Raw genomic sequence first — 27,997 nt, 5'->3', positions numbered from 1 at the left:
AGGTCCTGATACCCTCCCTAGCTTCTTGGCCTAGAGATACTTTGCCAACCACTCGAGAACAAGTTTATATCCTCTCTCGTACTCCTTTCTCCTGGGCTCTTGGTCAAGTTTCGCCCTACCCAAGTCCTCCAGTCAGCAAGAAGGGACATGGATCACAAGAGGGCTGCGTGAAAAGAAAGGCCGATCATACCTCGCCGACATCCATCCATGGACCTCGTTAAATCTCTCGAGATATTTGGGGCCTTTCAGATTGTCGCAATAGCTCTTCACAAGGGCCTCGTCCTCCGATTTCGACGCCAGCATTAAAGTCGGGACCGTGACTGTCTTGGCTTCTTCCGGATCGAGTCTCGACGGCGACGTGTGAGCCGTCACGTCCAGCAATGACTGCTCTCCCTCGGTCGCAATGAGACTGACACCCTTGGAACCCCAGCAAAGGCCGACTCCGGCCCATCTCTGCACATGTCTGTATTGCTCGTCGGACCTTAACGCATGGACTGTCGCGTGAATGTCTGCCATCATCTGCTTCGATGTGATGATCGCCAACAGGTCACGGAAGGGCTTTTGGTCGGCGCCGGGTAAGAACCATTCGTGCCTCGCTGCCCGATCAGAGCCAATAAAGTCGGGGACGAAAACAAGGTACGGCTCGATCCCTTGCGTAGCGAGTATGTCTGCACCTTGACAGGTCTGGGGACAATAACCAAAGATATCATAGACCAGGGCAATGGCTTTACTGGCACTGGGGGGTCCGGTTATATCTGGTACGTAAAGCTGTTAGTAAAGTTCAGTGGTAGACCTTGAGCTAGGTAGAGTTAATTTCGGCATTCATATTAGGGACTGCTTGCAAAGCGCTCTTGTTGAGTGGAAGATTATGGGATGAACTTTGTTGTACAGAACCAGAGAGAGGTAAAGAGATGGTACAGACACGATTTGATCCCATTGATCTCGGTCCATGAGCCTTTGAGCGTGTATTCGCCGACCTCCGCAGCCGGGGTATTACAGCATGCGGAATTGTAATCGTTAGCCATCTTCTTTGCTTCTCTTTGTCTGGGCCTTGTCGTTTGTGGATTGACTAGAAGACACTGCGTGAGATGCTCCGATGGGCTGCTTTTGAATTTCTCCAACGATGGATCCACTGCACCCCGGGCCTTCAAATGTCCGGCGCCTCAGGCTGGGAGAGGGGCGCCTCCGGACCGGCATGAGCCAAGTATAGCACATGGGCGGGACCCGCCACCCAAAGAGGGGCCTGGCGCATGTTGCCGTGCCTCCCCAGGCGGATGGGCGAGGCAGAAGTGCGGGGAAAGGAAGAAGTGACCTCTCGTCAGGATAAGGAGGATTGTGTGATGGGCTCTGCAAATCATCCCTAGGTACCAAGACAGCTATTGCTGAAGTGATTCCGAGCCAAGTTGAGTGCCAAGTTGAGCGCCCGAAGACGAGCGCCCGAAGCCATTCCCCCTTTCTAAGACCCCCTTCTCTGAGCCCAACCTCGTTCAAGCCTCACAGTCCACGACGGACCACCCTGAAGCCCGAGGAAATGCTCTCGGCTTTGAGTTACCCCTGGTGACGATCTATCGGAAAAATTTGCGACGCACTTAGCCACAATCATAAAGCATAAAACACCAACCAACAATTCAAGCTCCACTCTATTGGTGTTGGCTGTGACGATTTACGGCCACAAGATGATGCCTGCTGGATGAGGGATTACAAGCTCTTCCGTCGACGATCCCCGTAATCTCCTCACCTACATCCTTGTCGTACTGGAGTCTAAAGCCGTGTGGACAGCCTCTGTTGACCGCTACGCTCTGAGAAATCGGTAGGGAAATTGGAGCCGCAATCGCGAGAACATGCGCGGCCAGCAGCGATGTGCTCTCTTGAAAAATGCAACATTGGAGTCTGCGTCTTCACGAGAGACTATGCTCCCCTGCATTCAACGCTATGGCTACTTTGAGCCCTCTCCTGTATGAATGCAACATCGAAACCCGAGGTGGTTTGACCATGAATGACCTGGAGAGACTATGATTACATCACTGGAGCCCAAAATACATAATGAAGCCCGAGGCCATGCAGAGCTGTGTGCGTGGAACGTCAGACTATGCATGCGCATGGCGGAGCCCACCAACGACAGAAACACTTCATGCGAGGGTGTGCAGGCAGCGTAAACGGCGGAATGATGAAGACCAGAATTCGCAAAGCTGGTTTGCTGAAAGAAGGCTGGTTCTGGGTTTAGCGGGAGAACCAGAGCGGGTGGTAAGATGTTTCGTGTTGAAGAAGAGGGACACAAATGTCCCGGGCTACGGGCGCCTAGTATCTTGGGCTACTGGGGCGTGAAGGACACTCCCTTGTCGTCATCCATGTCGTGCTCTCGCCCGACGGGTCACAGATGGCCTCAGGCTCTGACGACCGCATGGTGTGGCCAATCTTGGGAGGATGAATCTTTGTCCTCCGTCGCCAAGGTCGGCTAGGTCTATCGCGGTTTGAGCGATGGAACTGATGAATTGTAGTACGAAGGACTATCTGGAATGTTTGCAGGAACAACAATAACATGACTGCGGCGGCGCCGGCAGTGGCTAGCATGGTCACATGCCTACGCAGGTGACAAAGGCCTGCGATCGTGACAAAGGCGCCCGAGTCGGTGGTCACAGAACGACTTTCCTACTGGGGCGATCGATGGACACACTTTTCCGGCCACACCAACCCCCTCGGGAATGTTATGAAAGCATGCGAGGTATGGAGGTATGACATGATTACGGGTCACCGAACAAAAAGAATGGCTTGAGTGTCAAAGGTTGAATGGAATTTGTGGAATTTGGTGGCGGCATAGCGCACAATTCTCTACCTGATTCGGCCGGATCCGGCGCTATACAATACAAAGATCTCCCTGTCTGCTGACTGAATCACAAATCGAAATGGTCGGTCGAAGAACGGGTACGCCGAATGCGGTGCTCTAAGAACAACATTTCCCAATCCGGCCATCTGGGGTTTGTTCTCGAGGAATGCAAATACGCATCCGGCACTCCAGGAATTCGAGCTCTTTGTTTTGTTGCCTATGTTTACTGTATTCTCGTGCTCGTCTGCCGAACCCATTCTGAGTGAATCTTTACTCTTGTACTTCTATAAATTTGTGATCTCTTCGGCTCTTACCTCCTCTTGACATCAAAGTACCTTGGTCACTTCAATCCAATCCGTATCCAACCCTACAAGACGAAATTATCATCGTCCCTCCCAATCTTCTCGTGTCCTGAGAGAGTCAAACCACGATGGCTTCCACAGAGAAAGCAGAGGAACAAGCGTTCTTACCTCCCGATGCCTTCGAATATATCAATTCCATCAAACGTGTCCGGCCCGAACTTTTCAATCGCTGGAAGGCTTCCAATTCCTTCGATAGTTATCTCCATATACCTCCGCCCAGCCACCGGGTGATGGTGTACAAGGCAGAGCTTGAGCACGAAAGGATACTGAAGGCGATGGGGAATGTGTACGCACGGTTACCATCCTACAAGAGTGGTTGTTTCAAAGAACTTCTTCAATGGCTAAATCGGTTCGACTTCGCTCAAGACGACGAGGTGTTTTTCGGCAAATTTATTACAGAGATTATGGGGGAAGGGGGAGAAGAGTGTGATATTACTAGAACACCTATCCTTCAGACTCAAACTCACAAATTTTTCCTTTTATGGTATACTGAACTCACACCAATGACTGCTGCCCTCGAAAATAAATCCGGCATTGCAGATGTCAAGAATGAGAAGTTAATGAAGGTTCTTCATGAGTTCAACCCAGCTCTTCAAGTAGAGCGCGATTCTGATACCGAAGAACGTGTTCTCCCTCTGCGGTTCGGCCTCCCAGTGGGACCAGTGGCATGCTGGAAAAAGGGGGAAAGACGACCGTGGGACGAGAAACTTGCTGCGGTTGGATATACTCCGTTTCATCTTGTCTTCCATCCAATTGACAAGAGCTTTTGGATGGTGGTGGATCGCTACCTCGACTATCAAGCCTGGGATCCTCCCGATGACGTCGAGCCTGAATTTCAGACCAACGAGCTAGTAGCCCAAACCCTGGGCAACCATTTTGGGACGCGGAAGGATATTATGGTGGCCGAGGCATTCCGCCTGGGGACAAAGGATATTTGGTTCCTTGAAGAGGAAAAGCAGGCGCGTCAGCTCGACGGCGGCGTAGGCTTCGATGGCAACGAGTCTGAAGAACTAGTTTCTCGATTCGATTGCGGAGATTCGCCGCCGACTATTGATTTCTCCAGCCTTCCAAAGGTATCGCTGTTTCGAGACACAGATCCCCCACAAGTTCAGTTCGCAGCGCACACCCGCTTCCAGAGCTATCTTGCAGAAAACGGGGTGGTGAAAGGACGCTCATGGCTGAGTGTGTCACCAGTGGATAATTGAGATTCTATGCTTCTGCAGCATGGTGACAGCTTTGTTGAAGTGCAAGCCGCACGAGGCTGCAAATCAAAATCTAGGTCTTGATTGATGAGAAGAGTGTCTCTAGACAAGTCGGTTCCACAATGGCGCAAAGGAGTCAGGTTAGTTAGTCAATCCCAGTAAATCGATGGCAAGTACTTTAATGTCAATTTGAAAAAGAAGAAATGTTCTTTGTGCAATCAAAACAGATCAATTGGAAATTTCAAGTCCCCACCACCAGTACCCTTCAGGTTGTCTTTCATATTTTGAGACGGAAATCAATGCTCTCAAAACATTTCACTTGACCAGATCACGGGTGCGACAGTTTCCCATATCTGCTATGGATAAAAGGTGTGTACCCGACGGGCTAGCCTGCGATTCAGGGAGTGCTTCTCAACCCAAAGCTGAGAGCGACGGCAGAAGTTGAAACATTTTTTAGAGACTTTCGAGACCAATTTCCTCTGGGACAAAGCCTGCTGAATCAAAATTTTCGATAGAGATTAAAGACCCTGACTCAAGCTCTGCATATGGAAGCTGTGAGACAGAGAGATGTCTCAACAGCGCCCCCATTCTAACAAAGTGAGTGCTCAGATAATAATCGCGAGCTGTTTCACCATGGAATAATGCTCATACTTGATCTATGGACGGCAAGTGGTATACAAGAGAAGTGCTTCGACGTCGAGATGCGAGTGTTCTGCACCCCTTCTCATCATCATGGATGGTTCCCGCTCGGAGAGCAGCATTGACTTGGTGGAAGAATTTTCGAAAGACATCGGCGACCTCTCCAAGGACGAGAATATCAAAATCCTTACCGCGGGCGTGAACAACATGTACAGCATTGCCAAATGTGTGAGAAATCTGATTGCTCAAAATGGTGGCCTCAAAGCATACTTGACATACCAGCGACTGGTCAAACTTCTCGATTTCGTTTGGAAGAGTGCACAGTCATTCCAAAATAATGTCTTGGAGTCGGATCTTTCAAAAAAACAGCCAAATGGCCTGCCAGGCACCCTCAAGGGCTTTGGGGAAGTTTTGGACGAGCTCAAGCGCAACCTCCCTCAAGAAGATATCGTGGAGGACACAAACAAAATACCCAACTCGTCGGCAATCGAGCTTCTTCTTGAACTGTTCTACAAAGGTATCGCCAAGGTGCCTAGAAATATCTGTACGTGATCGGCAACATTGTCATTGGTATGTCTTGGAGACTGATTGACCATAGATGAATTCTTGCTGGCATTCGAAGCCAGATTCGGCAGATACTTCACAGAAACAAACTCTTGCGGGTTGCCCAAGGTAGTTTTCATATGCTATAAGCCCGGTGGCGTGATAGTCACAGCTTCCGCAGTCAGATGGGAGATACCCTTGGGAAACACGAAAGGCTTACAGTATAAGAGAGTGAATGCTAAGCTGCGAGAGATGCGGATGAAGCGCTTCCGATCGGCCCCGACAGAGGAGGAAGAAGCGAAGTTCACACAAGTGAAGGCAGCGAACCACAGATGGCAGCAGGGTGGCCAGACTATGAGCCGCCAGCTGAAAGACGAACGGTTCAAACCCTTCAAGCACCGGCGAAGACAAGCAGGCGCATTTCATGTCCTGGGTGGAGCAGGCAGCATCCTCAAAATCCACAACCCGTGCATTAAATGCCGCCACTTGTTCCGGTTTAAATATATCGGTCAAAAAGCCACCGACAACCGACGACAGCGCAACACACTATGGAACTATCGCAACTGCGCCGAAGATCTATGCCATGAATTCTGTGTGAAAAAAGAAGCTTCAGACCGGAAGCCGGATACATCTCTGTGCTGAACAAAGGCACCCTTGGACCAACTCTGCACCCCCCCCCCCTTCTTCATCACAACCGCCCTTCAATCCCTTCTTGAATGTGGTCGTTCCTCTTCTTCGCCTTTCTCGTTCACAATCAGCAGTGCCTTTCCCCAACCACCAGCGACTCTTCGTTCACCGGTGCCGCCGCGGTTGTGGACAGCTTCTGAGCGTGATATTTTGATATGGTGTGCCAGGCACCTGCCTGCCGGGGCCACTGCCTGGTCAGACCTGAGCGCCTTGGCCCCTCGGTGGCTTTTTAGATAGACGAGCGCTGGCCGCTCGCTAGGTAGTGGTAGACAAGCATTTCGAGATTCTCTTTGTGTGCACCCCACACGTGGCGAGCAAATGGTCGGGGACGCAAGATAACCGAGAGTGAAAAAGACCCTCCGTTCGAAATAGCTTAGTGCATATATAGCGTCACTTAAAGTGTGGACCCTGGACCGGCGACATGTGCATTCTTACCCATGCAATAGAGCAAGTCCGTTTCGGCACTCAGAGCCCACTCTTTTTCCGTGAAGGTCGTTGGAAGGTATATACGAGGCAAAGTTCAGAATCATGTCTTTACCGCTTTGGGAAGACCAATCAGGTCGTTGGGAAGGGCAGCAGGAGGATCTACTTGATTGGCCCTTGACAAAGCGGTAAAGACATCATCCTGAACCTTGCCTCGTACCGGGATACCTACATAGTCCTTCTACTGCTTATCAGGCCCTATGTATTTCTGCTTAATTCTCTTCTGCCACAACGAAGACATTCCATGGATACAAAAGCTAGAGGTCTCTTGTTGAGGCAACCGATTGGTACTAATTGTCCCACTCCGTCACGCAGAAAGCCGGGGTCGGAGGAACTCGAGAAGTTACGTGGGCCGTCTTCCGGGCAGGTTCAGCCGTTGAAGTCTGGCCAGAAAGTCGAGGAGAAATGACGATGCCACGGTTTCTCCGAAGGAGAAGGGACGAGCCAACGTAGCTCCAAAGCGGCAAGTAAGCGGACAAGCATTAGGAACGCCGAAGCAATCATACCATTTTGACGGACGGTTCGGTTCCCGGGTTTGGTTGGTGGCACCCAGCGTCAATAGTCGCTCTCTACGTTCCTGCTCGAAAATGCGGGTTTGCCCATCCACAATACCGGTATCTCGTCTAGGCGCCCTTCCTCTTTGGGCTCTGCGAAGAGGTTTTTGGGGAGTCCGGGGCTTTTCCCAATGGTGTAGAAGTAGACTGGAATGCTCGGACGCGATCTAGGGAAGTGGAGACTTGGGCAAAAGTGGGAAGAGTCTACGGGCTGAAGTGAAGTGGAAACGAACAGGGAGGAGCAGGGGCCGGGGCCAGACGAGAAACGCGCCTTTTCGAGAGGAAGAATAAAACGGAACGAGAGGAAAGGCGGGATGTGTGTAGTTATACGAGTCGCTATCGGGAGAAAAGGGATGTTCTGGGCGAATATAAAATAGGATGCGCAATCTATCTTACGCGAACGGTATAGGGGTGCAGAGAGATTGTATCCATCATCGCTCACAAGGAGTCCCGGTTTCGAACCTTGGGTCCTAAAACTGTACCCTCGTAGGCGGTCGTGTAAACTTTCTATGTCCACGAAGAGAGACATATACAGAGTATAACCTGAGGACCTAATAACAAGCGGGACTGATCACCGGTGATGAGAAGGATAAGGAGAGTGGGCGCTGGCCTAGATTCCTAAGTTAAGCGGCAGGCCACGGTCCTAAACGGCTGCCAAGGCCATGTGCAGATTCGCCGCTGAATACCTACCTCGCTACCTAAGTACCACTATCCTCGGCGGGAGTCTTTGGCCTCTCTAAAACTTCCATTTCCGTTTCCAGACCTGATGCAACTCGACCATTTTATCTGACCTTATGGCTTCAACCCTTCTGAGCCATGGCCGAGCAATCCTGAGGTCGGCAGGGCAGACCCCTACCCTTGGCAGTCGGTCAATAACTTCCACCATCATGTGGTCTGTCCCATCTCGGCTCCTTCTCCTCGTCCGGCTCACTCCGACCATCAAAATACTGCACCCTCTTCTCCTCCGTGAGCACGCGCAGATCCAAGTCCTCTCTGTAATCAATCGTAGTCCCGTTGACCGAAACGTACGGTCTGGTATCATCCTCTCCATCCCACTTGGCGCGCCAAACTTCTCTCTTCCCTTCTTCTTCTTCTTCTTCGTCTCTGTTATCGTCACCTAGGGCTAGCTCCGTGAAATCCACGACATGGGTCTCGCCCACGCCCCCAAACGTCAAGCATCGCACTCCGCATTTGGGACAGAAGTAGTATTTCCGTTTCCTGTCGTGACATTGGTAGGTGCTCAGTTCGCGATCCGGGTCGAGTGGTGAAAGGAGCATGAAATCGTCTCGCGGATTCGCGGGGTGGACGTGGAAGAAGTTCATCTTGTGACACGTGCTGCAGTTGCAGCGGTAGATTTCTTGTTCGATCGGTTGTGGTGGATGAGACGACGAGAATGGATGTGGGAGGGTGAGGAAGACGATGTACTGTGTCAATCCGCAGTGACAGGATCCGCGGCATCCTTGTCTCTTTGGCGCTGTCTCCGTTGCTGCCATCTTGTGAGACGAGAGCAGGTTCTTGGAAGGGGGAAGTCCCTGATCTGAAAGCGACGAATTGGTCAATCTTGGGATTTTTCGGTTTGCAGGGGTGCTACATAACTACCTACGAGGGGGGATGGGTTGATGTTTGATAATAGGTACCTAGGTACCTTAGGTATTGCTCTTCTTTGCGGATCATTACCCCACGTAATACTGCGCCCCAAGTACCTACCTACCTAGGTAGGTACTTTCAAGAGTCTCCACCCTCTCCAGGCACCCCCAGGCAGCCGTCGCAGTTGCCTAGGCGCTGCCTACATAGTAATTGGGGGGCCCCACTGGCCCCCAGAAAGCCGGATGCGAGTGCCATTCCACCTGTAGCCGCCGCCCAGACAAAGCATATAGGGAACACCTAGGGGTGCCTACAGAGAGAGTCCAGTGACTCCGAGGTCATGCGGTCACCCGCGAGCTCGTTGTTACGCAGCTTAACTCGCACCCACGCGGGCGCCAACGGGGCAGCAAGCCAGATTGTACAACAACTCTCGTCTCCTCCACAAGACAATCACAATATTTGTTTATTCACCAAAATTCTAGCCAAATGAATGACAAACTCACTGTCTAGGATACAATAAAGTAACCAACGAACGGACTGGCTCTGTTTTGACTTGATTGACTGTTTGCAGTGGCTTAAACCCCCACCACCCCCTTTTCCTTGCTCCGCGCCCGTCGAGCAAATCTAAACCGAGAACGACTTTGAACGAGTCTGTTGTTACAGCTGCCCTGAATACCTTGCCGTGACCTGGCATAAACTTGACTTGACTTGCAGACATGGATTCCTTCCATGTAAGCAGACAGCCGCCTCTGCAACGCCTGCTTTTCCGTCTTTTTTTTTTCCGCAAGTGACTTTTCCTTCCCTTTTTCGCCGCAAGACTTTTTCTCCTGGATGGTGTCAATGATGCAAGAGCGTACTTTCCGTCATTTTTTCCCGTTGTTGGCTCGGTTCATGAGCAGCTTGGAGAAACTCTTGGGCTTGGGCAGATGGAGTGCCCGAAGGCGGGCGGCGAACCGCTTCTTCTGCTTCTCCTGTGCCTCGTCCACCTCCAACACAGGCACACTGTTTGCGGAGGAAGGAAGTATCAGCACTCTTGGGCCTGATGTACCAGAGGGGGAAGGTGATGCTTACTTGGCTTCAAGACCCTCCTTGTGGCGATACTTGGGAGCCTCGGCTTCGCACCAGGTGTAGAACTCGACAGCCTCGTCCCATTGTCGCTGACTGTCCTCGAGCGGCTGATGTGACAGCCGCAGGGAGAAGCCCGAGAGCACCCCCAGGCCCTCGGTGACCAGCTGATAGCGCCGCATATAGGCCCAGACATACAGGCGGCGGAGGTGTTGCTCGTCGTTGTTGGCGGCCATGATGTACCAGACCATGACGTGGAGCATGCCCAGGGCGGTACCGACCGAGCGCAGCAGCTCGCCCTGCATGGCCTGCTCGATGGTCATGCCCTGAAACCGGGCCTGGAGCCGACGGCGGGCCCCGGTCAAGAGAAGATCAAGTTGTTTGTTGTGGGCCGCCAGGAATCGGATGTACAGATCATCCTCGTCGGTGGTGCCCTTGTAGAACCTGCGCATGCGGCGGAGCTCTTTGTGCAGGACCTTTCGCTCCTTGTCGATGTTAGGTTCTGCGGAAGTGGTGGTGGTGGTGATGGTGGTGAGGATGACCATGGTGACGGACGTGACAACGACGATGGTGGCAATCAGGAACGACGCCGACGATGATGACGATGACGATGATAATGGCAGGGATGGGGGATGGGGATGGGGAGGGGCCTGGATATGGGCTCAACCTGGTTGTCGGGGTTGGCAATGGACATGGGTATGGGCAGTCACTGCGTGAGTGACGGGTTGAGCATGAGCTCATGGGCGAAGGCGAAAACAAAATGGTCGACCCTGGAATGTGATGATGTGCCAAATCCTGGCTTCTTGTCTTCTATCCTTCATCTCTTTCTGTGTGTCTCTCTCTCTCTGCATGAATTCAAGTGCTACTCGCACCCCTTGCTTGCCCAACTTCAGCTCCGGAGCAAGCAGCTGATGGGATTTCATTCCAAGGGATGGATCGAGACCCCCCGGGGCCTGCATTTTGACGTGCCAATAGCCGATTGGCAAGCCCCCCAAATCTCTCAGCTCCAGACCAAAGAAAGGACGGGCTGCACATTCCAAAGCACAGGCCACATGTAGGCCCCAGGTTGTCATCTGTAGACTTTTGGAGGAATGAGAGGGCACACGGGAGGGCGACGCAATCGATCAACGCAGGACGCATGGATTTCCCGCCCCCCTTCTGTCAAATACGACATCACCACTTACATTCATTCCCGTAGCGCCCATTCTTGCTGGGGTGTGGACAGAAAAAGGGCTGTGTACGAGGTACAGATTCTGTGTCTGCGCAAGCGAGGTCTGGTGGATATCTTCTGGGGGGGACCAAAGTGGTCGAAAGAAAAAAACGGACTCTTTGGCTCGAATCCGCCCGAACCAGAGCGTTTGACCTGCCACATTCCCCAGTGTCAATCCCAGAAACAGACCGACCGCTCAGATCTGGTGGTCCGAGCTTCCAGCTGCATCAGCCGAGCGAGTCCTGCCCTTTCTCCTTGCGGCGCAAGAAAGCGACTTTGGGGAGTTGATCTATTTGGATGGATTTGGCAAGGATTGTCTGTGTCAATGCGTGGTTCTCGAATGATAGTCGACATGGCTATACGGAGATCCACCCTCCAGAAACTCATTTCAAATGACCGCTGCATTTATTCGCTGGCTCGCAAGGTCCATGCACGACATGGGTGGTGGATCCTTGCCGCAAATACCTCGTACTAAGACTGTGCTGCCTCAACTCCTCGTAGATCTCTCAGGAGACCACTCCTCGGTCGCGCAAAGACCCTCCCAATACGGCTATGAGGCCCCAGAGAAGACCAGCTGAGCCTGCAAGGATGGTGCGCCCGACTGCAGCTGCAATTGCCAGCCAGCCAGCCTCTCCTTTCCCACCCTGGCTGGCCAAACCATGGGGCAAGAGGTGGGAAAGGGTTCTGGTGGACAGCCTGAGGTATATAGAGGGCAACTGTTCCCTTGGGCATTCTTTCCTCCCTTTGCTTCCTTTCTCCAGAGTTCCAGAGCCCAAAAACACCGACTCACACTCCACAATTCCAAAAGGCCTGCCTCCCTCCCGTCTTTGACATACCTAGGTACCTGTAAATTGTTCCTCCGTTGCCCTCAGCCCTTCCTCCCTCTCCCCACTTAGCTGTCAAACACGACAAAAGTCATTGACCAAACGTGGGTATTGACGTTGCGTCACCAGGAGGTGCCTGGCTAGGGTTACCTCGAGGGGTCCTCCAATCCACCTCCTCAGACCATGACTGACAGGTCTCAACAGGATGCCACCCGCCCGGGGAAACGGTGCAGATCTCCGCCGCGAGATCCGGGAGTTGAGGCAACAGCTTGCCAATTTCCATGATCCGATCCTCCACGAGGATATCGGCGAGTTGAGGGAGCTGGTGGAAGGTTTCCAAAAAGCCTTCGAGCCACTTTTCGCTCTCGGCTCAACTGTCAAGGCCCGCGTCTCGTTCCTGGAACAGGGCCGCGAGATAGATCATGTCAACTTTATGAGTGCCGTGCTGCTCTCGAAAAACGCGGTGCAAGCGACTGATATGCTCAAGACCGAATATGAGCAGCTGCGTCGTCTGGTTCAGCGCCTCCTCGTTCCAGCATTAGGATCAGCACCAGCACCAGCACCACCACAGCCACCTCTCCAGGAGACACAGGCCTCCGATCAACCAAGCGCGGTGTCCGGCCCTGTTTCGCCACAGGGTTGGCTGCCTCCCGGAGCGCCACCACAGCTCATTTATCTTGGTCGGGCTCTTGACCAGTCAGACCTGACCATCGTGCACTCGTGGTACCGGCGACTTGGGGCTGGCGTGGTGGCCCAAGGCCGCTATAATGCAGAAGAATACCGACGCGATGTCAACGGCCGCACTCGCGTCGAGATCCGTGATGGCGCGCCTCCTGGCTTCCTCCACGGATGGACGCTGACCCGCACGGATGATACCTTCGGGTACTTCGTTCCGGAAGCGACGGGCCCAGGGTGGCCCGCTCAACTCAAATTGCACCACAATGCGGAAAAGGACATTTTCATTGCCGCCATCGTCCATGAGAATGTCGGCCCGCGGCCAAGCCAAGATCCCAATGTCTTGCAGTCTTTCCATGTGAGTTCGAATGCCTCTACGAATCCCGGTCGGTTGCTAACAGGTCCAATTAGCCTCAAGACGTCACTGAAGCGTTCAATGTGTTGTCTCTCTTCTGGGAGAAAGCTTCTGGACTTCCCCAGACCCCCGACCTAGTGCGTGGGGCCAGAGCCGTTGTCGCCATCAGCGACGAGTTCCGCAAACACTGGGAAGCGGCTTCGGAAACCATTGCTCAAAGCGTTACAGACCACTTCCATCAGAAGACACTTACAGACATGCTGCAAGACGAGAGGAACATCCGTACCGCTGTGGAAAACATCGTCGAACAGCGCGCTACGGAAGAGGACTTGCGGCAAAACCTAGAGCTTTTGCTGCAAGCCTCACAGCCAAACTGGGAGCAGACCCAGTATGTGCTGCGTGGCATTATCAGCCACGAGCTGTCAGACGGCCAATCGGTCAACACCGATGTGGTCGAAATGTTTCGAAATCCCTTTGTCAGAGACCTGTTGGTGTATGGTAATGCGGCGAGCGACGGTGCTGGCACTGCTGGGGAAAACTAGGCAACAGAGGGCGGGGATTGGAGGAACGGCCATGGATGACGGGAATTTGACCGGAGTTTGCAGGGCTGGATCATGTTGGTTGCTGTAATTTCCTGTTTTTAGTCTGCAGCTTGCTCCTTCCATACCAAAAGTTTTGTTGAATTGACAGAATGGCTAGTGCACCTCCAGTTCCTGACTGTACCCGCTCGCGGTTAAGCGGTGTAGCACTATGGGAAATGTGGTGCAATCGAGAGGAATGATAACTCGATCGGGTGTCGGCATTGCTTACCCTCGTAGCTTCGATTAGCGGGGTAGGTTGCCTGAACATTCCGTCATTCCCCTGCCGCCCTCCCGGACGACCGAACATCACACCTACTTAGGCAGCCGAGGGAGCCATCACACCAAGGCCCAGTGGAGGGGAGGAAAAAGAAGCTCGCAGAACAGCCCAGTGCAGACAGAAATGCCAATACAGTACCTCGTACACCCTCACTTGCTTCTTCTTGCAGACCCGGGGTGAATCAGGCTGGAGGAGCAACTGTGTTGTGAGTCCGTGGAAAAGAAGCAGTTGCCGCCCGCTGGTGGGGGCGGTGGAGAGGACGATAGAAACTCTGTTCATCGACACAGCCAACTGCAGGACGTGGATAAAATCAATGCGTCTGGCAGTCAGGTTTTTCTTTTGACCCTGACCATGCAGCTTCCGAGCGCGTAGGTCGTAAAAAGGAAGGCCCCAGACGCAAAATAGAGTCAATGAATGGACGACAGGACGGGATGGGATGGGATGGAATGGGATGGGATGGGATGGGATGGTGATCCAGGATGTATGCATGCAGCAAACAAGCAAGCAAGCAATAAGCGAGCAACCACCACCACCACCGCCGCCAACAACAACGACCTGCCTGATTTGACCCGTTGCTAGGAGGCATTCACATGAAAAAAATGCACGTGCGGCATCTCGATGGGCCAGCACGCCCCAGATTCTCCCTCTGTCCTTGCTGTGCTGCTCCTCGATCTGGACCTATATTGACATCATGACTCGCAAGGACCTGGAGATCGGAGGGTTGCGATTGGACCGAGGGGGGCCGTTGCAGTTGCAATGTGTCAAGGAAATTGGAGACCATGGGCTGGATTGGCGGCACCCAGGCAGCACCAAGCAGCTTTCCACCCCGGACTTTTCAAAGCCCCCTTGCCAAACTCTTTCGCAGCTTTGTCCAGATCCGGGCACAGGTTTTGCATAGACTCGCTGTCACACTTTTCAGCTTGCGCCAAATCGAGCCCTGTGACTGGCCCGCGGACTATGCAGACAGTTTGCCGGCTCGCGCTTCGGGCATGGTCGGTCGGGGCTGGGCGAACACGGGCAGCTCTGACAAATTCTCGCAGTCTCCTCTCCCTTGCTGGCCCCGCCCGCCCTCCCTCCCTCCCTCCCTTACCTCGTACACTCGAACCATTTTGTTTGTCTTTGCTGCCTCTCAACACAGCCAGCCAGCCACTCACCCACCCACCCTCCCTCACACCGACACGGAGCATTGCTCCGCTCTTTTCGCGCTCTGGGTGTATTCCTCTGCCACATCCCTTGTCACCTGCCTTGATGTGACGGAAGAGGCCCCGATTGCTACGTGTCATCTGCCAACTTCCCCTCACAATGATCCGTTGCAACTTGGCTTGAATGTCTCAGGCTAGAGCTTGAGTCCTGCCCAACAGCGATCTCGGAAAGTTTTGCGGGGATGTCTGGGCCCCAACCTTCCACTATGAGGAAACCAGCGTGAGCCGGAATGACACGGCGTCTAGGTCTAAGGGAGGGTGGAAGCAGATTATCCTTCGGGGCTGGACGGGATAGCTTCGCTCAAATTTGACATTGGTGGCAGTGTCAACTGACCCCAGTGCACGGCCGGACGGCAGGGCGATAGCTAGCGATGGAAAAGAGGAGGCCAAAATGTGCTAAAAATGCCCGGTGCATACCCAGGTGAGCAAGACTCCTCAAAAAAACCAATCAACGTGGCCTGGTAGCGAGAAGCGGAGCCCAGGGTGGAGAAAAGCGGGATGAGAAGGCAGCGGTTGACGGGCTGAGAGGAGGACAAACTGGAACATGGCGCCTGTCAAAAATCTGGGCGAAGTGAGGGGGTTGCAGCGACGGGAAATGAATGTGCAAATGAATGTGCAAATGAATGTGCACTATTGGACGGGTGTGGCCATGTCGGTGGTGGCCGTGGAATGAGGAGCTCTGGGAGAGTTTTGTCCATGCAGGCAGGCATCGCATCAGCCTAACACGGCCAGCACGAATCAGAGGTCGGCGTGGATTGCCCTTTTGGTCGATGAGGGGACGAGTCTTGCAAGGCATTGAACGAAACTGTGCGTCATGGTGCATCGAGTTTGAAAGCCTCAAAGAGCCCGCTACCAGCTCACGCGCATCTGGAGGAGTGTCCATCGGGGTTTGGGTGGAGGATCGGGGTCCTAGGAGGTCCTAGGGGGTTGACCATCGCCTGTCAGTTGCCCAATAACTACCTAGGTAGGTAGTTGTGGCCCACTACACTATTCCTGTGCAAATACTGGGGAAACATGGTAGAGGGACAGGAACATAGAGCGGATGCGGCCTAAAGACGAGACACACAGAGGAGTTACAGAGGAGACACAGAGGGAAGACACAGAGGGAAGACACTGGGGGGAGGAGCACAAGGGCAGCAAGAAGAGCAGCGTTATCGCGTTCTCTAATCGAATCCCATCTAGGGTTCATTGAACCACTAGCGCCCGTTGGTATCCAGTTTTCCGTCGAGATCAGCCAATGAGGATACGCCGTGCTCAGTTATACTCGCTTGTTCTCAGTTGTGCGCCCAAGCACCCTCCCTCCTCCCTCCTCCTCCTCCTCCATCGATCATGTCTTGACGTCAAACACGACCATTCAACCATTCAACCATTCAACCATCCAGCATCACGCCTTCCACATGCCTTCTGCCTCGACTTACCACACAACGCACTGTCCACATTCCAACACGGACGCCGTGTATGCCCAACTAAGATGATGATCATGGCGCGTCTCTCTTTCGTCCAAACGCCTCGTCCATTCTCTCCATGGCCCCCTTGAACTCGTCCCGCGCCCGCTTCACCCTGTCAAACGCGTCACCATCACTACATAACATCATGACCGGCACTGATGTGTTCTCTACACTAAGTGACAGTTCACCCTTGTCCTTCTGAAACTTGGGTTTTTGGAGCCCCCCCAAAAAGGCTCTGCCCAAAGGTCTACTGCAGCCGACTGTAACTCACAGACAAGACTTCTCACCGGCCCTTCAATCCGGCAAAATCACACCCAACCAAAGTCATGGGAAGCACCACCAGATCCACCTTTCCGGGGGAGGGCTCGTTTCAGGCCGAAAGCCCCAACAACCCGGCCGAAGCACCTTGTATCTCTGTCTCGTTTGTCATGTCGTCGACTAGACACCTCGTCACCGTGGGAGTCGAGGTGGTGGATGACGAGTTCTTTGAGCGAAATGGCCACTGTCGGGATCGCATCCCCCAGGGAATCGAGGCGACCTTCGACCCCAACACGGCTCGTTGGGCGGTCCAGTCAGATCAAGCGGTGGCCGACCACCCTCCACCAGCACCTCGTCACATTCCAGCGCCCCCTCCTGTCAACCGCCGCGCACCACGGAAAGCAAGGAAGATTCAGTCGCCATCATCATCATCATCATCCCTCTCTCAGGCACACCCGGCTCCATGTCCAGGTCCAGGGCCAGGCCCTGCTACTGTTACTGATCCAGTCGTCCACCACCCGGACACCCACACCGATGCCGCTATTGCTGTTGCCATTGCCACTGCCACTGCCACTGCCGCCACCGCGGAACTCGAAGAGAAGCTGTCTTCCTCGCCTGTCACCTCTGGACAGACTCGCCATAAGAGCAACCCGCAAGATGCACCGAATCAACCAAGCACCAGTCCGCAGGCAAACCATCCAGTGCAGGAGAATGGGGATTGTCGCAAAATTGCGAAAGGTGGGCCCACCACGATCATCACCACCAGCAGGAGAAGTGACTGGTGGAGCGTTGTCTTCTAGTTAGTTGCAAATGGCCAAAAACTGCCTTGACAGCTTTGAACTCGCATCCCTTCTGTTCCCGTTGTGGCGAACTCCCTTGCTTCATCTCCCCAATGCGGCCATGCAGGCAAGCAAACAAGCAACCAAAAAAAAAGCCTCGACAGGGGAATTCAAGGCTAAAACTGTCCAAATACCTTTGTCCAAACACTGGACGGGGGTCCTAGTCCGACAGTCTACAGACCGGGGTGAACCATTTCGTTGCCTTTTGGCGCGCTTTCTGGGAGATTTTCTGTCTTTTTTCAAATGACAATCCAACAACTTCCATCCCATAACTTTGACATATGCAGCTAAACCGCTCCCTTGCACCTTTTGTCTTTCGCATAGTGCATATGGAACAGTTAAAAACAAAAAGAGATCCAACTTAGCCTACCTAGGTGGCCCCCAGACATAATTTTTTTTTCCCCCCAAAAAGGCAATTCGGGGACTCGGCGACCGGCGACCAACTTTTGGACATTGACAGGTAGGTAGGTAGGTAGGTAGGTGTGCCCATCAAACCCCGAGGACGAGCCATGAGTAGGAAAATACGCGATGGTTTGGGTGTGGGTTGGGTTGGGTTGCCCTTCTCTTTTTCCCAATTGCTTCAGGGGAGGGTGGGGGTTTTTCTTACCGAGGAAAAGCAACGAAATGATTGCGGATTCCAAGTTGGTACTCGGTAATTAGATACGTCGGGAAGCCCCCATGGGCATTGGCAAAAAACGTTGTATTGTATACCAGCCTTCCCCTCCGCAGTCGATTTTCGACAAAGGGCATCCAGGCTTCTAGCCCACCCACCCCTTGGCCGTGATCAATGAGTTTCTTTTGTTGCAGGATGTTTGTCCAAGTGAGAAAGGCAGCAATGCGAGAGGGTTTCTGCGTATGTATCGCCCAAGCGTCCAGGGCGAGCGATTTCTACTGTTCCTTCCCGGGACGCTTTCTTTTCGTAGGGATTTTTTGCTGGTGATGTTCAAGGCGCTTCACACTGATCAATGAGATGGGGTTGAACGACCTCAATTGCTTCCTCAGTTGCTTCCTCAATTGTAGGTGGGATAGAGTATGTCTGGGAGATGCGTCGGCCGTTTTGTGTAGTCTTCACTCATCATGAACTCACACGGCGGCTTCTGCTTCAATTGGGACCAGGACCGCGAGGCGTCAATGCGTGCTAGATGTCATGCTTCCTTAAATTCAGGAGTAACCGTGAAAAGAGCAACGTGGATAGCGCTCGTGTATTCGTAATCCGTCATGCCCATCGCTTCGTAGAAATGGTCTGCTAATGAAACCTATAGATACACTTCTAAGGATGCATTCTTCGCCGCCCGTCATCTCAGCTGCTCTCAATTCTCCCTCAATTCTCGAAGCGGAACTCGCCCTCTTCGCCCAATTCCTCGACTTCGTGCTCAATAACTCGCTCAATCTCGCTGGCAATGTTCAGCACCCAGTGGTCCCTCTCCGCGCGACTGCGGCATTTGAAGACCATTCCTCGCCCCGGCACCCCCAGCTGCCCTACCCTACGAAGCCTCGCTCTGGTGCGGCCACGGCTTCCATTTCCATCTCTGGTCGGCTCACTTACAGTCTCTGCGGTCGTGGCTGCCTTGAACCAGCCCTTTTTCCTATTCATCCACACCACAAAACATGTCATGACATCAATGTCAGCGCTCGTCCATCCGTCCTCAAGGTACACGCGCGGGAGACTGGCCAGACCAGGGTGGTTGGCATCGAAAGTCCGGTTCTGGTACAGCAGATCATCATTGACAATCAGCCCACTGTAGACATAGCAGTCTTTCAAGTCCACATCCTGCTGCTTCTCTTGATGGATGAATCGGATTTGCTCGCCGGTCCTTTTTCTCAAAGCCGACTGGAAAACGAGCAATCGACCCCCAGTAAGAATGACCTGGCATCGGTGAAAAGTGGCTCGTCGACGCGTTTTAAGATACAACGAGCCCGACATTGTAATGCTGCGACAGCTGCTTATGGCGCACATGTTGTAGAGTTCCGGGCTGGCTTCGCTGCGGCTGACTTCCCATTTCTTTGCAAACTGACCAATGATGGCTTCCATTTCTTCATCCACGCTGAGCTGTTCGAGATTGGCTTTTCTGACGGCTTTGAAGGTATCCATCTCGGCAGCCGTGCGAAGTTTCCAGTATTTGACCAATTCTTTCAACCGACGGATCCATTCGTCTCGTGTCTGTTTCGAGTAGGCTTGCAGACGCACAACCAGTCCATTCCCGAGAACGAGTTCAAAGATTCGATCGTCGTCGATTTCATGCGTCGAGCCGTCATCCTGCCTGCTATCGGAGACTTCCTGGTGAAAATCGACGTCCGAGCCCGATCCAGTCTCGAGTGCTTCGTCCGCAGGGGAAGCGCCCCATCTTATGGTGCGCACGTGACGGATGTTGCACATGTTGATATACCCGTCCGCTTCCAAGATGTTTGCCACGTTCCGCCGAGCCTCTTCGAGGGCACCACGGTCGTGACTCTGTAAATTCACCTGGTTGCCCGAGGATAGCCACGAGATGTCGCCATGGCTCAATTTGTACGGTTCGATGTCGTACATTAACGGCGTCTTCTCCACAATCTCGTGCGAAGATGGGACGTCACCTGCCCCGGTCGTGGCGAGGCGTGGGGGATGAGGTGGAGTGGCCTTCGCGGGTCGATTGAACACCAAAAACTGATTGTGCGTCGAGAAATATAATCGCTTGAAGAACGCTTTCCCCATCCTCTTGTGTATCCCTTTCTGGGACGTCAGTCGGATCAAGAATCCTTCAATGGGAGCCGGTTCCTCGTGAAGTTTTTCCTTTTTGCCATACGTTGACGTAGGGTAGTGTTGTTTCGGTCGCAGTTCCAGATCATGCGACCGGGCCATTGCCATAGAGCCATACATCTTGTTCTCGTTGACTCCATGCACCCATTCGAGCCGGTCGTACCTCTTCCATGCAAGGCCCATCTTGGCTGTCTCACTCCACACTTCCAAGACGTTCGACCATTCAGGATCGCGTTCCAACATGGAGATGCACTCAGAAATGATCTTTCCCGCAACGGCTTTCTCGGCAGCAACTGTCCGTGCCAGAGCCGTCTCCTCGTCTGCCGCATCTGCGCCTGCTGCTTCAAGGCCTTCAAACGGCCGCTCCAGTCGCAACGTAACATCCAGATCTGGGACATTGACTTGAAGGGTGGAAGGCCGTTCCCAGCCGAGGGCGTCTCTGAGAAAGGTATACCACTCCACAGAATGTGCCTGCGAACGTGGCCTCATCACCATGATTCTCGTTCCTTTTCTGTATGGATGCCAGATAACTACGGTCTTGTCGAGGGAAGAGTACAAATTGACTCTCGTCGTCTTGGGGTCAAGTCTGATCTCATGCTTTGGTTTCTTCTTCGTTGACTCGTCCTCAATCTCTGGGATGACTCGGGTGTTGTAGATCTGAAGCCGGAAGTCGTCGACGTCGTGCTTCTTGCTCTTTCTGGCCACAACCATGAACTCCCGCCATTTTTCTAGCAATCTCGTCTCGATCTTGAAGCTCTCATTCTCGTCAAAGTCTTCCGGAACCTCCTGCATGGTCATATCCACTCTCACCAACATGCGTTCCATTTTGACGACAGTCCCCTCTTGGAGAGTATTGCGTCTCAATCTCCTGTTGGCAACACGGCCTTGCACGCGGATGGCTTTGTTCACCACCTTCTGCTGGCCTCGTTGCACCCCTTCCGAGACTTTGAATCTGACACCTGTGCTCGTCCTGCCCAGGCGGTAATCCTGGTCGTTATCCAGGGGGGCGGGGTCATGCTGCTGCAGAGATTTTGCAGCCAGCTGGGGACTGTCGGCGGATAGTAGAGCAGTCCTGGAGTTCGTTTCCAGATTGTCCTGAGTCGATGCCGATGGCTGCATGGACCTTCTGTTAGAGTCATCCCCCATGCTCTCGGCCTGCTCGTGGTCGTGTTCGGAGCGTTGAGGCTTGATTACAGGCGTAGTGGCTGCCGAATCTCCGAAAGGATTCTCATGGGCAGTTTTGAAAGATTCAGGTTTCATGGACTTCAAGGCACTCTTTGTGGTCGGCCCGGGTTTGAGGTTGTCGCGGGCACCGTCCAGACCTTTATCTGCCGGGACTGACAGAGACTTGGGGACTCTGTTGCCCTGTTCATTTTCGTCCTCAATCCCTAGAATACGGGGCACATCATTTGTAGCGACTGGTTCTATATCACTTGGCTCAATTGGTTCTTCATCTTCCTCCTGGTCCTCCTCTTCGACATCTGTGGTCTCGCCGGCGCTTGAATCTTGTTCGAAGACATTTTCAGGTTGGGGAAAACTGAAGTTGACTCTAGCAGCTGTCGACGGGCCTTCGAGACCAGTCACCGTCCTATGACGACGGTCTTGCTCCGTGGCTGCGCGGAAGCTCGCTTTTCGGGAAGAATAGGCGCTCAGCTGGATTCTTCGCTTATACCACTCCTTTCTATGGCTGTTGAGCCAGCCCTCGGGGATTGGACCTATGAAGAAGCGGCGAGAGGTGAGGTGGAGGTGCTCGGGGGATGCATGTTTGAGTCGGTGGGCAGTGTACGAGTCTGGGTCAAGGGCGTTGAAGTCGTGGGCGTTGGTAGTGCTGCCAACTGGCATCACTCGGGAGGTCGACATCTTCGTAGCACAATAGAGAATGGCATCACAGTCTGATAAGTATATGCATTGGCAGATTGGAGGATATCGACAACCCCTTGACCCGCCTTGAGCTGCGATGGACTGCGCCTCCAGGCTGCCTGCCAAATTGGCACGTCGACTCTACGCGTGCAGCAGGCAAACCCCAACCTTGAGCGCTACCATTCCATGACGTCAGTGTCGCTCGGGAGTGAGGCGTGTTTATGTTTGCCTTGTTTGCCCTGTTTGCACCTGCAGCCGCCATTGGCATGCGCCATGTGCCCCTCGACAAGCCTTCACCGTCACTTCCATACCCCTTTCTATTTTCCATGCTCAACAGCTTTTTCTATACTCTCTTTTGAGCAGAATTATATCTCACCTTCTCGCGATGTCCGGTACTCAAATCCCACCAGGCAAAACCTGGTTTGACACCCACAAAGTGCACTTCGACGACGTCCCCATTTCTGACGACGGCGGCATTTCCACCCTCGAATTCCTCGATGCCTCCGAAGCCACCACCACTCTTTTTGATCTTTTGGGCTCGGTAGCCTTCACGCCCGTAAAGAACGATATGATGGGAAACGTAACCAAAATTCGTGGCCGTTATCAAGCTGCCCCATCGGGCTCAACAACGGTTCAAGAGCTGGTCAAGACAGAACTGGCCTCAAAATCTCACAAGGCGACCGAAGGGCTGGTGTGGCTCACTCGTGGATTGGATTTCACAGCACAGGCACTGCGGTCCGATCTCACCACCAACGCGTCGGTCAAAGCTGTGGAACCAAAACCGAACAAGGAGCTCGCGGATGGATTTCGAGCAAGCTACAAGAATACTCTGGCGCCGCATCATGGACTGTTGATCAAACCCCTCTTCAGCGCCGCCATGAGTGCCACCCCCTACCGGAAAGACTTCTATGTGCGATTGGGTGGCGAGGGAACAGATCCAGAGACCACAAGACAGGCGCTGGAGAAATGGGTGGCTGCTTTGGAGAAGAGAGTGACCATCTTGAAGGCCTTTTTGGCCAGCAAAGAAGCGAAGTGGTAGACACGGAATCACTCAACGTGCTATGATACATTGGGACAAGGGAATTGGCAGCGAATCTTTGGAGAGGAAGTACCTCACATCCTGGCTAACTTGTCTTTGGGTGCAGCAGCAGAGCAAGGCAATCTGCGCGAATGCAGAACCACAGGTTTCACGAGAAGGGGTTTGGTACGGCCGCACATGTGAGCAAGTGCTATTGAAGCAAATCACAGTCATCGTAGGCTGCGTTTCAGGTTTGCTCTGTCTCTGTCTTTGTTTCTCCTGTTGTGAATGTGATCAGGTCGGCATAGCTGCCCACGCAAGAAACTGCTGGGGGGGGGAAAGGCAGCGGGGAGCTTCCCCCGCACCAGTGACTTCTACGTAGTCGTCGTCGTTGTCACTGCTAGTAACTAGTACGTGTTGCTGGTAATAAGGCAGTGGCAGTCGAAAGGGCAGCCGGGGCAACTGCTTCATCTTATTTTATATTATATATATTCTCATGCCTCGCTCATCTCTCACTTCCTCCCTTTGTCTTCATTATTCCATCTCCCAACTTCGTCTCCCTTCTATCAATCCATCAGTCAGACACCTCTCTTTCGCTTCCACATCTCGTCCACGCATACGCATCCCCGGCTTCTTACTTCATCGGTCAAGTATCCTGTTCTGTCACACACCCTTCTCATTTGTCAAGCACTTCTTCAGTTTTGCACATTTTCACGACAAGCAGACATCAGCCATGGCATTCCGTCCTCTGTCTTCCAAGATCCCAATTCCGGTCGAGGACATCCCGACTCTCTCGTTTCTGTACAACAATGACCAGCTCAATCCCTCAGTCGAGGAAGGCCTGCCATCTCCAAACCAAGACTTCAATAACAAGATTTGTGTCATTCAGGCTGACATCACGAAACTCAAGGTTGATGCCATAGTCAACGCTGCCAACCGCGGTCTCCGTGGAGGAAGTGGTGTTGATGGTGCCATCCAACGTGCCGCTGGACCCAGACTGCTACAGGAATGCGCGACTCTTGGTGGATGCGAAACAGGCTCTGCCAAAATAACTGAGGCGTACAACCTTCCTTCCAGGAAGGTCATCCATGCCGTCGGACCCGTTTTCGAGGACCACGAAACCTCGGAACCACTTCTGCGTGGCGCGTACCGCACCGCCCTCAATCTCGCCGTCGAACATGGCTGCAAGTCCATCGCATTTCCTGCAATTTCCACTGGTGTCTATGGCTATCCTAGCCGTGACGCAGCTCGAGCCGCCATCTCCGAGGTCCGTGCGTTCCTCGGTGGGCCAAAGGGACTTCAGATCGAAAAGGTCGTCTTCTGCAACTTTGTCCAGAAGGATGTCGATGCCTACGCCCGTTTCCTCCCGTAAATCCCCCCATTTGATTGCCGGCCTTCCCCCTGGAGATTTTGCTGACTCTCGTCTGGTGCAGGCTTTCGTTTCCACCGACTCCGGATGACCTGTCCCATACAGGTGAGTATGATTTTGATACAGATGATCTCAACAAGGAAAATTCGCCAACGGATGCACAGGCCCTTTTGGGGGCAAAGTCTGAACGTGCTGTGAATCGATCTTCTCGTGCCATTGTCCAAAGACACGCGAGGCGTACGTTCACCAATTCAGACCGAGCCCAGCTTTACTTCGACGGAGCGGGTGGTGACCCTGCATGTCCAGAAGGAGACGACGTGGCAGTTGACGAGAATGACGGCGATGTTGAGACCAGAGGGGGTGATGATGGACAAGGACCCGCTGAAGCAGGAACTTCTGGCAAGGTGAGCATCAAAACAACCCGAGGCAGCACCTTCTGGGTCACTTACGCGAAACGAGGCCACGCAGTGTGATCATCGACGGCTTTCAATACACGATGGTGTCTCTTCACATGGGCTATGGCCATGCTGCGCTATTGTGTGTGAATCTTGTGGAGCGGTCATGCAGCACCGCGGGAGGGACACGCATTCTCCTGCTCCCCGCCGCATTCCTCGTGTTTGAACATGGGAATCAGCAAAGTGAACAGATCGAGGCAGTGTGACGCTAGTTGGCGAAAAGAAACAGGACGAACACAGAACAGGAAGGAGACATTGTGAATTCCGGGATTGCACTCAGCGTAAGGAGTCAGTGCCAGAGCATGGACTATTGTATCATTAATTGGTTTCGGTGTTATATGGCAAGGGTGAATGGTGCTGCTGGATGTCCCAGGTCCTATCGCTAAGGTTATGCAGTCAGTCCGAGTATCGAATATCGAATATCGACTTCCCTCGGAATGAGGTGGAGTTTCATGCTTCCCCTTACGACCATGGATTATTTTTGCTGTGATTGCATCATACGATGTACCCGGCTATGCTCCTGTCTCTTCAGGCTCAACTAGCCGCGCCGTTGCACCCTAGAGTCCTGCTAGTATTGGGTAGGTGTGAGTAGGGCAAACCAACCCGCAATATTGTGTCTAGCTTTTGGCAGGTAGCCTTTGTACTTTTTCATTCTCGGCGTCATTGTGGACTGGGCGAAAGCGGGTGGATAGATATACACAAGGTAGTGAGAGTGCTGATCACTCATTCGCTACCTATTCTTTACCGGCGACAAAGAATCCTCGCTCCTTGCCCAGTCGCAGAATCTCCTCGCACACCTTGGTCGTCACCTCATCGGTGCCCGCCTGCCCCCCGAGATCCCTGGTCTTGACGCCCGTCTCCAAGACCGCCTCGACGGCCGCCATCAACATATCCGCAGCCTCAGGCTGACCCAGCCACCTTACCATCTCAGCACAGGTCCAGAAGGTTCCCACCGGATTTGCGACACCTTTGCCGGCAATGTCCCACGCGGAGCCATGGATGGGCTCGAACATGCTGGGGTTCTTGCGGGTCGGGTCTAAGTTAGACGTGGGTGCGATCCCAATAGACCCAGCCAGCGCGGCGGCCAGATCGGAGAGGATGTCGGCGTGTAGGTTAGTTGCCACCACGGTATCAATAGTCTCGGGCTGCAGGGTCATGCGGCACGTCATGGCGTCCACGAGCATCTTGTCGGCACTGACATCCGGGTAGTCGCGCGCCACGGACTCGTTGACCTCATCCCACAAAACCATGCCGTTGCGCTGCGCGTTGGACTTTGTAACGAACGTCAACCTTTTGCGTGGTCGGGACCGCGCCGTCTCGTACGCGAACCGGAGCAGGCGCTCGCACCCGTGCCGCGTGAAGACGCTCACTTCGGTCCCCACCTCCCACTGTTGGTTGACGTGGGAGCGGCCCCCGTGCCCGGCGTACTCGCCTTCACTGTTTTCACGGATCTATCCCCACCAGAAAGTCCTGGTGTTAGAACAATAACAATGCCGGAGAGGCGCCTGTTTTCAGACCGCGGAGAAGAAGAAGGCAAAGGAAAACTCACAATAACCCAATCCAGCTTCTTCGCATTCTCCAAACTCCCCTGACAACTCGACAACGGCGACGTGACTCCCCTCAAGATCCTTGTCGGCCTTACATTGGCGTACTGCTGCAGGGGCTGACATATAGCGAGCCTGAGACCCCAAAGCGAGATATGGTCGGGGACTCGTTGGTCGCCGACGGCACCAAACAGAATCGCGTGAAACTGGCGCAGCTCGTCGAGCCCACCCTCGGGAATGTACCGCCCCTTCTGCAGGTACGTGTCGCTGGACCAGTCAAAGTGGGTGAATTGGAAAGTGAAGCGTGATGAAAACGCCTGGGAGAGGGTCTCGAGGACTCGAATCCCCGCGGAAATCACTTCGGGCCCGATCCCGTCGGCGGGGATGGAGGCGATTTTGTAGGCCGTGGTCGAGGGGGGAGGGGCGAGTGGTCCCTGCGTCGACGACGGTGCGATGGGGATGGAGCCCATGTTTGTGTTTGATATGAATATGGATATGGATGGATAATCTCGGGCTTGTTTTAGTCCCGTTCGTTTTGGCCACGGGTTCTTTAAGAGATGGCTCTGGAAGATATATTTACACGGTATGTCGTAGTATATTATATATGGGTATCGGCCTCGCCCGGACAATTCTCCGCGTCTACATCCACCGGGGCCAAAATCCATGTCCCACACGGTCTCCAATGCCGTTTGCCACCCGCAAACCAAAAGATCGATCTCTCTCTCTCTCTCTCTCTCTCTCTCCCTTTCCGGAATTTCAAGTCAGCAGACACTCTTCTCGCCTCACAGATCTCTTCCGCTTATGAAGACCTAAGATTGTGATATCTCCCTCATTATTTTATTCCATCCCGAGTGACTATCTAATATGAACCTTGGTTGTCAGGAACAGCCCTACCAGGTAGGCCCGAACCTCTAAAAGGACGAGATTCGCAGAAAACGCTCCTGAATTCTGCGAATCTGTTATATCTTGTCATTCCTGGCCCCAGGCCTTGTGTGGCCCCTGGCGAGTATACCCGGGCTTCAACTTGTTGGGCCTGGTGGACTACCTACCTATACCCAAAAGCTTCGCGCCCAACAACTCGATTCGGCGCCGGCATTGGACGCTTGGAGCTTGTCCTGCAAGAAAGAAAAGCAGAAAACAGTCTGAGGCTGTGCTGGAGCGCGTGTGATAGATCCTTCATATGCCTGGAGCTCCTGTCTAGAAATTGCCTTGCGTTGTTACGGAGAGGGTTGTATCAAGCTGAAGGCTGCCCAGATAAGTATCTGCTTACAGGTCCCAGTGCCGCTACTCGTGCGGTGAGTTGGTATCGTGCGTCCCCAACGGCATCGCAGTTTGATTCACGAATAGTGGGTGAGGTGAACAACGTTATGTGGCATCTTGGGAACAGCCTTGGTAGGGGGTG

General features: G+C 53.4%; 11 protein-coding genes across 11 annotated transcripts; 6 read left to right on the top strand and 5 right to left on the bottom strand.

Moving 5' to 3' along the window:
• Nucleotides 1-30: 30 nt before the first annotated feature.
• Nucleotides 31-1,025, bottom strand: Z520_07023 (uncharacterized protein; the record flags this gene model as incomplete). Its single annotated transcript, XM_016777522.1, has 3 exons — nucleotides 31-115; nucleotides 191-755; nucleotides 923-1,025. 3 exons carry the CDS (start codon nucleotides 1,023-1,025, stop codon nucleotides 31-33), a joined length of 753 nt encoding a protein of 250 aa, XP_016631693.1.
• Nucleotides 1,026-3,254: 2,229 nt separating this feature from the next.
• Nucleotides 3,255-4,391, top strand: Z520_07022 (uncharacterized protein; the record flags this gene model as incomplete). The annotated part of the gene is made up of 1 exon (XM_016777521.1): nucleotides 3,255-4,391. One exon carries the CDS (start codon nucleotides 3,255-3,257, stop codon nucleotides 4,389-4,391), a length of 1,137 nt encoding a protein of 378 aa, XP_016631692.1.
• Nucleotides 4,392-5,120: 729 nt separating this feature from the next.
• Z520_07021 (uncharacterized protein) lies at nucleotides 5,121-6,212 on the top strand (the record flags this gene model as incomplete). The annotated part of the gene is made up of 2 exons (XM_016777520.1): nucleotides 5,121-5,571; nucleotides 5,626-6,212. 2 exons carry the CDS (start codon nucleotides 5,121-5,123, stop codon nucleotides 6,210-6,212), a joined length of 1,038 nt encoding a protein of 345 aa, XP_016631691.1.
• Nucleotides 6,213-8,163: 1,951 nt separating this feature from the next.
• Nucleotides 8,164-8,616, bottom strand: Z520_07020 (uncharacterized protein; the record flags this gene model as incomplete). The annotated part of the gene is made up of 1 exon (XM_016777519.1): nucleotides 8,164-8,616. One exon carries the CDS (start codon nucleotides 8,614-8,616, stop codon nucleotides 8,164-8,166), a length of 453 nt encoding a protein of 150 aa, XP_016631690.1.
• Nucleotides 8,617-9,741: 1,125 nt separating this feature from the next.
• On the bottom strand, nucleotides 9,742-10,488 carry Z520_07019 (uncharacterized protein; the record flags this gene model as incomplete). The annotated part of the gene is made up of 2 exons (XM_016777518.1): nucleotides 9,742-9,880; nucleotides 9,950-10,488. 2 exons carry the CDS (start codon nucleotides 10,486-10,488, stop codon nucleotides 9,742-9,744), a joined length of 678 nt encoding a protein of 225 aa, XP_016631689.1.
• A 1,694-nt stretch (nucleotides 10,489-12,182) lies between these two features.
• Nucleotides 12,183-13,549, top strand: Z520_07018 (uncharacterized protein; the record flags this gene model as incomplete). Its single annotated transcript, XM_016777517.1, has 2 exons — nucleotides 12,183-13,010; nucleotides 13,064-13,549. 2 exons carry the CDS (start codon nucleotides 12,183-12,185, stop codon nucleotides 13,547-13,549), a joined length of 1,314 nt encoding a protein of 437 aa, XP_016631688.1.
• A 3,292-nt stretch (nucleotides 13,550-16,841) lies between these two features.
• Z520_07017 (uncharacterized protein) lies at nucleotides 16,842-17,573 on the top strand (the record flags this gene model as incomplete). Its single annotated transcript, XM_016777516.1, has 1 exon — nucleotides 16,842-17,573. One exon carries the CDS (start codon nucleotides 16,842-16,844, stop codon nucleotides 17,571-17,573), a length of 732 nt encoding a protein of 243 aa, XP_016631687.1.
• Nucleotides 17,574-18,933: 1,360 nt separating this feature from the next.
• Nucleotides 18,934-22,209, bottom strand: Z520_07016 (uncharacterized protein; the record flags this gene model as incomplete). Its single annotated transcript, XM_016777515.1, has 1 exon — nucleotides 18,934-22,209. One exon carries the CDS (start codon nucleotides 22,207-22,209, stop codon nucleotides 18,934-18,936), a length of 3,276 nt encoding a protein of 1,091 aa, XP_016631686.1.
• A 385-nt stretch (nucleotides 22,210-22,594) lies between these two features.
• On the top strand, nucleotides 22,595-23,248 carry Z520_07015 (uncharacterized protein; the record flags this gene model as incomplete). Its single annotated transcript, XM_016777514.1, has 1 exon — nucleotides 22,595-23,248. The coding sequence occupies one exon, from the start codon at nucleotides 22,595-22,597 to the stop codon at nucleotides 23,246-23,248; it is 654 nt and encodes a 217-aa protein (XP_016631685.1).
• Nucleotides 23,249-23,960: 712 nt separating this feature from the next.
• On the top strand, nucleotides 23,961-25,069 carry Z520_07014 (uncharacterized protein; the record flags this gene model as incomplete). The annotated part of the gene is made up of 2 exons (XM_016777513.1): nucleotides 23,961-24,595; nucleotides 24,661-25,069. The coding sequence occupies 2 exons, from the start codon at nucleotides 23,961-23,963 to the stop codon at nucleotides 25,067-25,069; spliced, it is 1,044 nt and encodes a 347-aa protein (XP_016631684.1).
• A 716-nt stretch (nucleotides 25,070-25,785) lies between these two features.
• Z520_07013 (uncharacterized protein) lies at nucleotides 25,786-27,065 on the bottom strand (the record flags this gene model as incomplete). Its single annotated transcript, XM_016777512.1, has 2 exons — nucleotides 25,786-26,502; nucleotides 26,601-27,065. 2 exons carry the CDS (start codon nucleotides 27,063-27,065, stop codon nucleotides 25,786-25,788), a joined length of 1,182 nt encoding a protein of 393 aa, XP_016631683.1.
• Between the last annotated feature and the right edge of the window lie 932 nt (nucleotides 27,066-27,997).

Source organism: Fonsecaea multimorphosa, assembly GCF_000836435.1.
Source record: "Fonsecaea multimorphosa CBS 102226 unplaced genomic scaffold supercont1.13, whole genome shotgun sequence".
Lineage (NCBI taxonomy): Eukaryota > Fungi > Ascomycota > Eurotiomycetes > Chaetothyriales > Herpotrichiellaceae > Fonsecaea > Fonsecaea multimorphosa.
This window is presented reverse-complemented; position numbering and strand designations above follow the sequence as displayed.